At 40.8% G+C, this 14,813-nt stretch overlaps 2 protein-coding genes across 5 annotated transcripts; both read right to left on the minus strand.

The window, feature by feature from the left end:
- Positions 1-145: 145 nt before the first annotated feature.
- On the minus strand, positions 146-5,299 carry asb10 (ankyrin repeat and SOCS box containing 10). 2 transcript variants are annotated; one of them, XM_035635376.2, is made up of 5 exons: positions 4,761-5,299; positions 3,392-3,659; positions 2,537-3,041; positions 1,861-1,974; positions 146-1,310 (listed from the first exon to the last, which is right to left on the minus strand). In XM_035635376.2, the coding sequence occupies exons 1-5, from the start codon at positions 5,083-5,085 to the stop codon at positions 1,125-1,127; spliced, it is 1,398 nt and encodes a 465-aa protein (XP_035491269.1). In that variant the 5' UTR covers positions 5,086-5,299; the 3' UTR covers positions 146-1,124. The 2 variants fall into 2 exon arrangements, with proteins under 2 accessions (XP_035491269.1, XP_035491270.1); XM_035635377.2 differs by lacking the exon at positions 4,761-5,299 and adding an exon at positions 3,839-4,135.
- Positions 5,300-8,445: 3,146 nt separating this feature from the next.
- Positions 8,446-10,928, minus strand: zgc:92591 (uncharacterized protein LOC436997 homolog). Of its 3 annotated transcripts, none has more exons than XR_007030814.1 (3): positions 10,222-10,928; positions 9,843-10,140; positions 8,446-9,339 (listed from the first exon to the last, which is right to left on the minus strand). XR_007030814.1 is itself a non-coding variant. In XM_047332282.1 (2 exons), exons 1-2 carry the CDS (start codon positions 10,333-10,335, stop codon positions 9,904-9,906), a joined length of 351 nt encoding a protein of 116 aa, XP_047188238.1. In that variant the 5' UTR covers positions 10,336-10,928; the 3' UTR covers positions 9,358-9,903. The 3 variants fall into 3 exon arrangements, 1 of the variants encoding a protein (XP_047188238.1); XR_007030813.1 differs by having other exon boundaries at positions 8,448-9,342; XM_047332282.1 differs by lacking the exon at positions 8,446-9,339 and having other exon boundaries at positions 9,358-10,140.
- Between the last annotated feature and the right edge of the window lie 3,885 nt (positions 10,929-14,813).

Genomic DNA, 14,813 nt, shown 5'->3' on the forward strand with positions numbered 1-14,813 from the left:
GTGTTCTTTCAGGAATTTTAGTCCGATTTTTTTGAAGGCCAAATGAAATGAACATTAAAAGAGGATTCATTATATGGATATAACAAACACACACACGTGGATTTTTAAACAGTATGATTAATCTAATAAGAAAAAACATGAAGTGTTTACATTTTTAACTCAATTTTCTTTATAATGTAAATCATAAACCATATACACATATCATCATCCACAATTAATTTGCTTTTGCAAAGCACTAAGAGAGAAATTAGAAGGGTGTAGGCTAACTGTCTTTTTTCTTTTTAATCCAATGATCAAATATAAGATTATCTGCCATTTCATAAAAGCACATCACAATCCGTCCAAAACGTAATTATTTAACATGATCGAGAGCTTCTGCAATTTAACTTATAATTTAAAACTTGATGTCACTTTTATAAACTTAAATATTGCTTTAATACAATGGATTGTTTTTTTTAAATAAATTTCGTATCATGATTTTTTTTTCTCCATAAAAACGTACATTGATGAAGAACAACCAGTAAACATGAAGCACCTGACAAGCAGAAGCATAAGAGACGATAGAGAGAAAATATAGTATGAGAATAAGAATTAAAAAAAAATTGACTAGATTATTTGGCCATTTTGGAACATTTTATTGTATTTTGTTGGCCCAATTTTGATAGAAAACACCTTATCACAATCATATTGGTGCAAATATTAATTATTTATGCAAATATTTGATGTTAGTCAACTATGTTAAACGCATCATTACTCTGGAAATTAAGATTAAACTAAATTAATTAATATGAATTATCATTTATAAAAATACAAGCATGTTCGCCTCTTTACTATGAAGTGCAAAAGTAAAAAAACAACAACAACAATGTGATCACGCAGTTAATAAAATATAAAACACAGTTGCATACTTGCTATAGTATACAGGACTTTGTCAACTCAGGGCTAGAGCTCCCTCTTGTGGTATAAAATGAACCACGTAGCTGTGCTTAAAGATTGATCTGGAAGAAAAGTGAGAGGAAAAAGCAGCTTCTTCCTCCTGAAAGCTTTAGTGGCAAAATAATAATAATAATAGAGTATTGATTCATGCTGCAACAGTCTCACACCAAAAGGCTGCACAACACTTTTCAGTGGACATAGCCTCTGTACTCCAGGAGCAGGTAGTTCTGGATGAAGGTGGGAAGGTGCAGTTTGGGGACCACCTTGTGCACTCGGCCCTCCAGGAGGATCCTGAGTCTGCAGCGAGCCAAGTGCTGCAGGGAGCGAGGAGTCAGCGCCAAGGAGAAGACCGACTCGTAGAACTCCTTGTGCTCCTGATTGGGAAGAAGCAGAAATTAACATGAGTTCCTTTAGCAAAACACAGACAGTATTTGTCAACAGTAAACCAAACTGTATTTTTTTTTAAAACAAATATGTTGTAGGCCTCATAATAAAATACACATTCAACAATATAAGCCCTTTGTGAATATCACATATCAAGTTTTGTCCACTTCCACGTACTGCACGTAAAAAACCCACAAAAAAAACCCATCTGGTTTATTCATACAGTAAATTATAATGACGACAATGTTTTGGGAAATTAATTTGTTATTTAAAGACCTAATGAATTTCAAACTTTCTTCTGCCACCAAGTGGGCCGCCTGAAATTTATGAGCTGTTAAACTATCAAAAACAATGGAATCAGCAATGATTTAATTGGAGTTGTCTTTGTCAGATTCTGTGCCCAAAGAATTTTTGTGCATAGGAATAAAACATGAATGAACGAAAGCAGATGAAGAAGAAGATAACATTAACAGAAAGGAATCCAAAACCACACAGGTTAAACTCTACCATCTATCAATGAACCATTTTTAACATGCTTGCCTTGAACACCTCTGTGGAGACGGACTCCACCCAGGTGTCTGTGACCTTGAGGCGACTGTAGGCGTTCAGAAGAACCTCGATGGTGCGTGGAGATTCAGAGCAGTACTTCAGAACCTGAAAGAAACACCGCGACACATGAGCAAAGCAATACGAGCAATATAACTATCATTTAAGTTCTTGAAAGAGCTCGTGACTCCATAGAACTGAAGAAATAAAGTAATTAAACACTTGTGAGATGAACAGATTGGTCTTCCCTCCAGGGGTTTAACTGGAAATTATGCAATTAGTGCTAATTAATCTCCTATTAACACTTGCCTAATTAGGAACCATGCATTTTGTCTCATGCACGTGGGTTCAGTGATAGTTGTAGTCTGTTTCCCGCAGAGAGTGCAACACTTCATGTTGTGTCATGAAATGGGAGATTTGAGTGTGAAGAAGTCTGGATTATTGCAAGGAACAGCTTAGTGTTTCAAGACTTTGCACTCAAGGTGTTACATGTGCAGCACTCACTAATTATGCAAAATGTGCCACCTTGATGAACAGTTGGTTCATACTGTAAATACGATGTACTACAACCCAGTCTGGAACTCATTAGCCCACATTACATGCACGTGCACACATTTTCTCCTCCAGTACTTTTTGATAACATGTATTTATTTTTTTATTTTTTTCCTACCAGGGGCAGAGCTCCAGGCCACACCCGGATAGAACCGTGGTTGAGCAGAGCACGAACGATCCTCTCGGGGTGATGGGAAACCTTGTAGCTGACCACCTTCAGGATGTTGTGCATGGGAGCCTCGCCGCCGTAGTCCATGTCGTTGACACAGGCCCCGTTAGCCAGGAGCAGATCCACTATGTCTGGATTTGCATTCTTGCAGGCCATGTGCAAAGGATTGTGTTTGTCCTGGTCCATGGTGTGGACGTCAGCCCCGGCTGCCATCAGCAGCTGGCACACCTTGAAGTAACGCTGGAGCTTCTGCACCTCCTGGGGCTGAGAGCATGCCGCGTTCAGGGGCGTGAGACCCTCTTTGTTGGGTTTGTCCACAGCCGCTCCGTAGCGTAGGTAGAGCTCAGAGTGGTCAGGGAGGCCGTTCCTGGCCGCCAAATGTAAGGGAGTGTTATCTTCATCAAAAGTGCGACCGTTGATCGCCGCACCGTACTGAAGGAGATATTTGGCACATCTGCAGACAGAAATATAGAATCTTGTGTTGCAATAGAGCACAAGTTGCATTCCAACATTTATATTAGATCAGTGGCATACCCTGACAGAAATGTCTGACAGAAATATCAGATGACCCAAAGTACCCCTTCACCATCTCCTGTTGTGTTCCAAATGCTTTAAGTAAAAAGTCTACTGTTGCTGAGAGGTATCCTGTTGTAGCTGGTTGCTATAGTTGTTCATTGTGATAACATGTACAAATGTGTATTGCTATCTGTCTTTCCATAAATCGAATCGTTGAATAGATGAATCAATGAACAGATAAATCAATGAATCCCTGGTCTACACTTTCTTGTTTGACCCCCTACTCACTCAAGAGATTCTGGGCTTGTGCAAACGTGCAGAGGCATGAGGCCATCTTCGGAGACGCCATTGGCGTTGGCGCCGTGGCTCAGCAGCAGCTTGGTACACTCTGGCTGGCAGTTTGCGCAGGACTCGTGGAGGGCAGTCGTGCCACCTGGTGCCAGGTCTACGTTGGCCCCGCGTTGCAGCAGGAGTTTCAGGCAGTCTGCGAAACCTCGACCAGCTGTGATGTGAAGCGGTGTGGTCAGTTCCTGCTCGTAAGTCAGTGACCATAATCCTGCCAGGAAGGAGGACAAAGGAGTTACTTCAAGCCTTAGGATCACTGTAAATAAGCAGACATGTCAGATATAACTATTGCAGGAGTACTGGTTCTGCTAATCATATTACAATCATAACATTTCAACAAAATAAGTATTTCTGGTAATATGCCTCCAATCAAAGCACTGGGAAACCTACTCAGGCCTCTGTAGTTAAATCTGAAGTTCTTCCATTCCTCAATGTTGCTGGTTTCAAAAACGGCATCAGTAAGGTAGCCAAACTTGTTATCGTCCACAATGCTCAGAATCGTTAACTCGTCGCCAACAAGCAGAGAGTTCCAGTACTGCAGGACACAACCTGTGGCCTTGGCTGTGGCGATCACGTCGCTGCGGTAGGTCATACTGGAGCGAACGTGTTTGCAAGTGTGTTTTCTCCAGAAGTAAATAAGCACTGGCGTAGGTTGTTTGTGCAGACATGGGCTATTTCAGGAGTTTGATATTTGATATTAAATTTGACCCACTGACCCTCACCAGTGCAACGGCATGGGAGCCAATGACTGGTGCATTACACATCACCTGCTCAGTGATTCGGCTAATCCACTGAAGTCAGGAGACAATTGACTTGAATTTTGAATTCAAGGTACTTGAACAAATATGAAAGTAAAATCCAGTATTGCAAAATCCCATTTTATGTTATTTAGCCATCCAGAATTTTGACTTACTCAAAGGGATAGTCTTTCTCAAAAAAGAAAAAACCCTATTGCATACACCCTATCTGCTACACAGATGACTTCAGGTCTGACAGTTGATGGTTCTATAAATATTGCCCCGTGTTCTATTTCTACAAATATTGCATCACTGTATCTTTAAATTCTGCCTGAGGGTGAGCTGCACCAGTTCCATGTGGCCTGTAGCTGCATATTGCAAATTATATTAAAGCTTTGGTTTACTCTATCGACAAAACAGAAATCAACTTTAATTACTGTTAAAATGAGAAGTACTTCTAAAATTCAGAATTTTGGATCACCAGGAAATACAATAAATCTACGCGCTATGCTGTGCCACATCATGTGAATTAATGACTTAATTAATTCCCAATGAAGACAGATGTTTCCTCCTACCTTCCCCTCTGGCGACCCAGTGCATGTCCCCTCCCTGTGGCTCAACGATGAAGTTTGCTGTGGAGCCTCTAGGAAAGAGTTGCTGCATAGCCTCCAAGTCTCCTGTATACAGAGCGTTCTGAACAACCACATCTTGGCACATTGCTGGAGGGCGAGCAGTGCTGGACTTCAGCACTTCCCTGTCCCTGGCCTCCTTCTTCAACATATAGCTATTGAGCTGATTGTACGCCATCTGCCTCTTGTACTTGTATCGCTCTAGCATGTCCTCTTCAAGTTCAAGAGCACGCAGGGCAGTGGGTGTGAAGACAAAGCTGCCTCGCGACATGCTGCACGGTTTAGCCTAAAGTAGAGACGAGTGGCGTGTATGATAAATTGCGGGAGACCTTCTGAATAGGCCTGTCTCCCTGTCTCTGTTTCACTCTCTCTGGCTAATGTCCTGCCGGTTGTTCCCAGGGTTGTTTTGATTTTTCGGTATGAGACCCTCCCTGCAGTGTGACAAGTCATTCTATTTTTATGTCTCACGTGCAGTCACTTGAGCCTCCTGTGTTTGCCTCCAGCAACGTTACAGCCGTGAAGTGTCTCTGTCGGGCTGCAAGCCTCAAATGAGTTGAATAAACTCTAAATTACACAAAATTGTATTGGACAAAACTTTAATTGGCAGAATGTGAGGAGTTTCAAGTTGTGCTTATTCCTGATGTATTTATTGGATCTCTCCTACACTAAACGTACTGAGCAAAAATAGTCCATATAAAAGGGTCAAGTAATTGCATTCAAAACCTTAACACTTCCCAGCAGGGCTTTCATTGTTAAACAAAAAAACCAAAGTAAAATAGTTGACTTCTTCTTTGAGGAAGAACAAATAAAAATGTCCTATTTGTGAGCCTCTGTGTGTTTGTAAGATTTCATTTTCTGCTCAGTATTATGTTTTTTCCCTTCAAGAGCCTTAATGGATTTTATGTATCCACATGGCTCCCTGCATTAGAGCATTAGGCTGAATGACTGGCAACCGCTGTGTCACTCTGCGCCACTTGTAGTGTTCTGATGGTGGAGGGACAGCGCATAATTAAGCCTGTTAAGCCTACTTCCTATAGGCATTTGACAAACATCTCTTTTGACTGATGGACCACCATTTAGCAGTAAAACCGATCCAAAGGTTAGGTTTCCATAGATATAAGGTAACTCAGAATTTACCAGTGACGTTTTGGAGGAGTGATTAACTTGCTTTGATATTGTCGTCTTTTAAAGTCAGCTGTATTTAACACACAAAGTAATAAAACACATGTTAGGGTCTGTTTGAGACCATCATGATACATGCAAACTCTGCATGAAACAGTCTGCACCACACCACAGGTGGAGAAGTACATGATACTTGCAGAGGTTTTGCCTCCTTTCTCATTTGAAAACACAGAAGCATGTAGCTGCCTCTCATCTATACCTTAATGACTGTTCTGGTATGGAAATCAAGGCCATTTATTTTATGTTACAGTTTGGTAATAGATGCCACATTAAACTGAATGCGAGTAAGAGTTTCAACTTTGAAAACACACATTACCAGAGAGAGACTAGGAATATTGTTTTTGCGGCTGGAGTACATCCTTTTAAATGATATACATAATGAGTTTATAATATGCATCTGGGCTACCTCCTCTCTACTTTGATGTCTTCCAAATGGCCTGGGTGTCATCAGCAGAACATGTAGGCACTTTCCCGCCTCATTGACTCCCAAATGTATTTTAAATATCATTCCTGGTAACGCAATTATTTAAAACGCTGAACTAAACACTTACTAATGGGGAAAAAGACAGCGACTTCGATAAATTCATTTCTCAAATGGTGGGCATTCATGTTTCTCCTTCTTTTTCCTTTTTTTCCCTCTCTGTGAAGCGGAGGCAACTCTGATGACAACAAAAAAACATCAGCAGTAGTAACAGCCCCATGCCCTCGCAGCTCCCCGTGGACATATTAAATCTTGGTTTCCTCACATTACCCACCAGTAGCTGTCTCTCCGAGGTTTTCTGCACTGTGGCCAACTGCCTCCCTCTCCCAAGGCAGTAAGAGGCTGGACATCAGCAACAGCCCTGATGAGAGTGAGGCACTTCATTTATGCAATCATAGGCAATTAGTTCCCTCTGATTATGTGCCTCTTAATGCTGTTTTGAGTACTGTGGCACACAGTAATACAGAAAGAGATTAAACTATAGCCCTCCCTCCACACTGAGCAGTCGTTTAATATACTGAGAACATAATGAAATGTACACAGTAATTACAGTAATATTAAATGCTAATGGGTTTGCAATTGGATCTACTGTTAGTTTAAGACTGAGTCAGAGCAACCAAAAGAAAAAGTCCAAGTTTAGAGAGAGAGAGCAGCGCCATGGCAGCAGATCTCTCAATTATCCATCAGGTGTTTCATATTTTAATGATTTACGTGTTATTCAATATTATTCCAATCAGAGGGAGCGAGATTTTGTCTGACATAATGGCAATTTTGCACTGGGAAGAGAGCAATTAACACGCAATTTACACTCTTCAGCTCCCGTATAGGGCGTTGAATAGAAATGGGGTCAAAAGTTTCTCTGCTGGTGGTTGAATAACTAGGATGTCACCATGGAAACATGATTAGAAATAATCAACAGGCTTAATTGGCTGGTGACATTTTCTAAAGAGAAGATGGTGGCTTGCCTTTTATGCATTTGTCTAATCGTCTGGGCTTATTCAAATCTTCTTAATATCATACCGACTGTTTGGTCCACACAGACGCATTAAGGTAGACACGCGCAGTCTGCTTTGAGTCTTCGATGCCATTAAAGTGCCTCTGATAGCCAATCAACACCGCTTTATTTCCATGTACGTATTGCGACGGGCTTACAATGGCGGCGTGTTTGCAAATCTTCCTCAGGTCTCATCACAATGCTCGACGCTCGGTGGAGAACCTAAATGAATTTATAGAGCCCTGAATTGAACAGTAGCTCCAAACTATTCTGCGGAAGCGTGATTACTTTTTCTGTGCTATTTCAGCTCTGAGCCCGCCACCTATAATGTATTGTATCGGTCTTTGCAGATTTCAATTGACTCTCAATGCACTGATCACCACGCAAATAGCCCTCTGTTTCATCATGACAATTGAGAGGTTCATATTTCAACCTAATAGTCTTGTATAACTTAAACCATCTATCACAACCTCATTTCATTGCGGTTGCAGTTAATACGCGCTTCCCTGCCAAGTGGAACATTTTCTAATGATGCACTCTCACACGAAAACAAGGCAAGCCAGTCCGGGTTCTGCATCACTCACTAATGCACCCATCCATAATATGTTCATAGCAGCCTGCCGAAAAAGGAGACAGCGATGACTACCAGTACAGGCATGGGCATGAGAGGGGATATGGGGAAGCGGGCAGGATGCAAAACCTCTAAATGGCTGTGATAATCGAGATCAAGTCACTGCCATTCAGGACTGTATCACCCTCATAACAACATCTGTAGATTGCATATCATTACCAGGAATACTGGGAAACAGCTAAACTGGTATCTCAACAATAACAGTCAGTGGTCGCCGTCGCATCCAAGTGCATGGTTACGATGATCCTGGTTTTGCAGGATGTTTATTCATCATGAGGCTTTACAACATCAAGGCTTTACATACTCGTATTAGGCTGTAGCATAATGGTTGTATGCAAGACCTGATGTAAACACCGTCCTCATTAGAGAGACCTTTATCAGTTTCTTTATGCAGATTGGGCTGGTGTCATTATCCTGTAATCAAGAACTATTCAGTTGACAATGTCGTCTTTTAAAAACCTGATTAAGATCCACAACAAGGAGACAATGTTGAATCATTTCCCCCGACAGTTTATAAATCTTTCAATTTTCAAAGCTAACTGAATAATGGATCTTGTCGAGTTTGAATGCATCAGAGGTCGAAAAGATTAGTTAAAAAAAACAACTGTCCACTGTGTTTTTTTAAATTTAATGATAAGTTTACCAAACAACCTGCAGTACCTCTCTCACAGTTACTGTCTTTTACATTAGATAAATGTTTGGTTAGAGCTTCATCTTCTTTTTTTCAAAAGCATAAAAAAACCAAAAAACTTTCATGAACTGTCAGTCGTTTTACAACCATCACTCCATTTCCAAATCCCGCTAAGTCTATTCATTCAGCATGACAAAAACTCACGTGGTTGTAAATAAAAAAAAAAAAAAAAAAAAAAAAAAAAAAAAAAAATAGCATCTGGACTTTTACTTAAACAATTATTTAAGTATTTCTTTCTTCACTGGGTCTGTGAATCATTACACCAGGAGGATTACATTCAAGAGATAACATGAGATCGAGCTCAGGTTGGTTATCAATACCCCGTCAACATCACACCACACCTGTTTGAATCCACACCTGTCAGGGCTGGTGTGTGCAGATGCCTTGGCTTTTGGATTTGAAGGACTGGCAGATAATGTACACGTGAGACAGGCAAACATAAAAATGAGTCCGGCCTCTCACACTCAACTTAAGGCGACACAAAAGTGGGTGCCATATTTTCATCTTTGGTATATTTTGGACGACTTCAACTTGTGTGACCAGTACCTGCTGAGTTTAAAAGAACAATAGAATCATTGTTGAGCATGTGAAAATAGTGGATTGATTAACAAAAATTCCATTTAAATGTTCAGACAGTCAGAGAGCAGAGCTAGATATTATTTAATTATAGTGCAGAGAAAAATAAATGCAGGTACGAAATATGAATGTAGGATGTGGATTATCTAAGCAATGTGAAGTTGATTTGACCAAATACTAACAATAATCTAGCGTTATCTGATTGCACATCGTAATATTTATAGCTGGAAGCTTTTCACTGAAATTCAAGAATCTACAGCTGCTTGACTTACTCTGTACGAATCATATATTGACTCTTAATGAACATAATATCTTCTGCAATTTGAGTTTCATGTTCCTGTATTTATGACGGACGTACAATTACTCCATCTAGTGGCGAACACTGGCGTTGCCCCCATTGTTCCCGCTCTAAAATGGAGGGAAATGAAATGTTTGAAAGTGAACAAAAAAAAAAAAAAAATCTGCGTTTGTACCTTTATTGAAATCAACCAGCTCGCGCACTGAGGCGCGCGCGCGTGCGTGCGGGGGAGGTCTTCACTTGGAGCTCGTGTACTTGGTGACGGCCTTGGTGCCCTCGGACACGGCGTGCTTCGCCAGCTCGCCGGGCAGCAGCAGCCTCACGGCGGTCTGCACCTCCCTGCTGGTGATGGTGGCGCGCTTGTTGTACTGGGCCAGGCGCGACGCCTCCGTGGCGATGCGCTCGAACAGGTCGTTCACGAAGGAGTTCATGATGCTCATGGCCCTGCTGGAGATCCCCGTGTCCGGGTGAACCTTGTGAAGACACAGAGCTAAAGTTAAACTTGTCGGAGAGGGGGTAAAGACCCCGCAGCTCGACGCGCGTCCTCCACCCACCTGCTTCAGAACCTTATAGATGTACATCGCGTACGTCTCTCTCCGCTTGGCTTTTCTTTTCACCTTTTTCTCACTCGAACCTTTCCCTTTCTTTTTGGATAGGTCATTGGTCATTTTGGGGGGGAGGGGGGGGACTGTCAAACGAGCAAAGCCTCCTACCAATATTTAGCGTGGGTCGTGTCGAGATACTGTAACTAGGCTCGTTGAGGAATGGCTCTTCCACTTTCCCGCTTCACACGCGCCTGTTTAACGGTGCCGCGCCAATCAGTGACTGATTCGATTCACCTGCCTCGTGTTTGCGGACAAACCTCCGGAGATTTAAACGAAATGAACGCGAGCAGGATTAACGCTCAGCAACCGAGCGAGTTTCTTTTCTCCGGGTGGCTGGTGGTGAGTTATTGCGTTGGCTTTTTTCAACAGCAACCATTTTGACATTTGTCAGTGAAGGACAGTAAAGTGTTTCATATAACATCAACACGGAACAGTGGTATTAGGACCAGGCATAAGGAAAGAAATGAGGGGGAAGGTTTTTGTATTTTTTTTTTTTTTACATTTCGACAATAAAGTCGATATGTCGTGAATAAAGTTGAACAACTACTTCGAGAATGAAGTCGAACTGTCGAGAATAAAGTTGAAATACTACTTGTTGTGACCCGGAAGCACTTTTCAGCCGCACCAAACAACCGGATGTTGATGTTTTGCTAGCCAGTTTGCTAAGCTAACACTCGCTGCTAACCAAGTTGTAGAGTTGCGATATCATTATTGACAGGCAGCTGAATCGGCAAGAAACGACGCGGTGACAACGGGCGTTTGCACGTGGACGTCCACACAGTGTGTCCTGGCCACACGATAACCTTCAATTGCAAACAACCGTTAGTGAATTTTGAGAGGCGTGCAGTTACCGAAGCTAGCGTAGCGTTGCTAACGTTAGTTCACGTCGATGTGTGACAGCTAGCTGAACTGTGACAGCTAGCTGAACTGGAACCACAACACGGTTCCAGTTCAGCTATTTCGACTTTAATCACAACATTTCGACTTTATTCTCGACATGTTGAATAAATAAAAAAATCTCCCCCCCCCCCTCACTAATAATAAAGAAAAATCTCCCCCCTCATTTTTTTCTCTCTTGTGCCGTGCTCTAATACTCTTCCGTACATTAAAGATGGGTGTGTGCTCCGCTCAAGTGTGGCAGATCTAGCATGCACAACATCTGGACCCTTTTAAAATGTATTTATGATTTCTGTCTGATGCCTTACAATATTTGCTTTTCATTTCTCATTGGTCTCTTGCTTGTCACTTTTCTACACAGTTGAACATGTTCCTTATTTTCAATTTTTTTTTTTTTTTACTGTATCTTGATCGTGTGACGTGTGTCCATCTGAAATTTGTTTAATTAGAAAAGAGAAAAAATACCCTTGAACCCAATACTAAAGCAACAAAATGGAATTCCTTTTTTTAATTAAATTTTTTTAATTAAAACTTGTGCTTTCCTTTCTGTCACATGTCAAAATGCCATGAAAAGTCATGTTATAAATGGAGATCACTTCAAGAGGTTACACCATTGCACATGATAATGTTTCCCACTGGGGGGCACACTGGTACCAGTTTTTAAAGGCTGCATTAATATCCACCGGCCACTTCTATGTTGCTTGTAGGTCAAAACATATGTTAGTCTTATGGTGTTACTTTTAAATATCCTAACACTTACCAGAAAACGCTTGTGAGCAACAGTAGTCACATTCATTGTTTAGGTGAGATTTAATCCCGTGCTGTCTTGTTTTAGATTGATTTCTGTACACTGAGGCTATACTCATTAAAAATGTATGTTATGGAGTTTGGCGGCTGAATTAAAACATGCACTTGCTCCAGAATCCCAGCCTCAAAGGCCCTAGGTTCATTTAGTCTGACTTAGTGTGGAGCAGTCAGACAAAAGAATGCAGATGTGTTCGGGAATATTGCAATATTAATGTCTGGCCTTGAAGCTTTCTTATGTAGAACATCACTGTGTTATGTACCCTGTTATTTTAATCCAAAAATTGTGTGTAATTGGTGTATGGACTATTTTGTGTCTAAACTCACTCCTGTTGGACAGTTGTATTTAAGATTTTGCTGCTCACTACTGGGGTTTTAGAACCCCTGGGGAAAATATTTATATATTCTCAACACAGAAAAAAACGATTTCATAAATTTTTACAATTTACAGCTCAACTTAAAGATGAGCTGAAAATAGGTTTAGCCAGGGTTCACCTGCCTGCATGTATTTCCGTTGTAGTAAGTGTTGTACGGTGTCTGATTGTGGTCAGGGGGGTATTTGTTTATTAAGTAGCAGTGTGTTTCATTGTTTCATTTCACATCTCTAAGCCTGTGTTTGACCTTGGACTCTTTTATTTGTTTATGGAACATCCTGACAAATTGAAGATTTTCATGCTGATAATTGGGATAAACATGTTCCTGCTCCAGGCCTGTATTATATTTTTTCCCCATCTAACATATAAATAGACCCTCATTGTGTGATTGTTTTTTTGTGTAATAGCAATAGCAATCCCACTGCTGCAAACCCAATTTTTCCCAAATATTGATTGATTTATTTGATTTGGAAACATGCTAGCCTGTTTTGACCACACATTCTCTTAATGCAAAGGCTTTGCTTTTTATTCTCTATATCTCACTGTTACTGAATTTTTTTCTTCAGATTTTCAGATAGACATTGGCACAGTTGTATTTGCTCGAAAAAAACATGCCACCGAGGCTCTTCTCAATTTTAAAGATTCATCCATAAAATACTGTTATGATGGGCGAGCAGTGCATGTGAGAAAGTTGCTGCAGCATCACTCTATTGAACAGGCTGTTAATGTTGTAGAGTGTGACGTAGATTGACAGCAGTGAGCTCTTAGCAGTGGAGCTTTGCAATAACAGCTCCATCATGAAAATGTATTTTGGTTTAAAATGGCAAGGAAGCTGCTAAAATTAGTTTATGAAGAGAGACATTTCTAGTCGTCTAGTTTCTAGTACACAAAAAAAGATCAGAAATACAAACCGTATTTTTGCCAAAGCAATGTAACATTATTAATAGAGAGCAGAGAATAAACACATCCAAATTATTCCTCTTCAGGTTTTACTTCACAAACTTGGGCTGGAACACCGTAAGGAGACCTTCTCCTATGCACCTTGATGAGAAATGGGTGGGTTTGTGTTAATCAATGGTAACAGTGCTTACCATTTGTAATTGGTGCCAAATCTCCTTGTAGTACATTTCCATTTCTTTGTTCAGGGTCTTGGGACTTTTTCTTTCCCTCTCAATTTTGTTCTCTATGAGTGCACAGCAGATATTGAGCAATACATTATAAATGAATAAGCCCTAATCTCAGACAACATTTATGCAAGGTCATTTTGCAGCGACTGCCACACGCGGTGAATAGCAGCCATTGGTCGAGTGTATTGTGAAGGCCATCTTCTTCTCTGTTGTCTGGCAGATTTCTGCTGTTTGGCAGTTTCATCTGTGAAGAGATGGGGGGGGGGGAAAGGTGAGTGTATCTGCTACCTCACTGTCTGTCTGACAGCCACAGAAAAAGAAAAATGTTGGCTGTTATGTTTATCGCAGCCTTTCATATTGACATATTGCTTAAGGCTATGAGGTGTTTGTTGTATTTTTCATTTTGCTTAATAGAGCAAAGCTTTGCTTGATACCTGCAGTGATTACTCTGGTTACTCCAAATGCACAAGTTTTGTCATGGGCTTGTATACAAAGTTTTGTGCGTCTGTGAACATATACGCTTATAAGCAACTACCAAAGTATTTTAAAATTACAATTGCCTTATTTAGATTAATCATTTCGTCCTTCACTCAAACACTTCCAATAATTTTTTCTTGCTGCTGAATGATGTATTTAGGAAATCAAGAGTGCTTAGAGGCTGGAATAGTTATACATTTTCAATTCAGTTTTATTTGTATATGGCCAAATCATAACGTACATTACCTCCAGGCACTTTACAGGGAAAGGTTGAGACCTTACAATATTAGAGAGAGAGACACACCCAACGATTCTTCCCAAAAATGAGAAAACACTTGGAGAGAAGGTGGAGAGGAAAAACTCCCCTTTAACAGGATGAAACCTCCAACTAAAGCAGACTCAGGGTGGGGGGCCATCTGCCTCCACCGGTTGGATTGAAAAGAGAAAAAAAGTGGGAGAGCGAGAGAGAGAGAGAGACCAGGAACAGTTGTGTGACTGTTCAATTTAAACTCTGCCAGGCTGGTTGTTGTAATTATAATAATAATCTTTCTTTATAGAGCATGTTTTCAAAATTCAGATTACAAAGTGCTTTGTAGGGTACAAGGTAATACTACCTAATATTATAATGATAAATAATTGGCTAATCATAATTGTGTGTGTATAAAAATGTTGAGTGGTAGTGGGATCTGGTTCCTGTAGCTCTGGAGTCAGAGGACAGAGAGCAAAGTTAATGACATGCAGTGGTGTGAGGGAAAGAGGGAAAGGTGCTCAAGACGGAGACAGGTCCTCAGGTTCACACTTGAAATCAGATTTATTTTTTTGTCCCAGTTGTGTTCTTGCTCCTTCGTCTTAGCACTGCTCT

This window comes from Scophthalmus maximus, chromosome 5, assembly GCF_022379125.1.
Source record: "Scophthalmus maximus strain ysfricsl-2021 chromosome 5, ASM2237912v1, whole genome shotgun sequence".
Taxonomy (NCBI): domain Eukaryota; kingdom Metazoa; phylum Chordata; class Actinopteri; order Pleuronectiformes; family Scophthalmidae; genus Scophthalmus; species Scophthalmus maximus.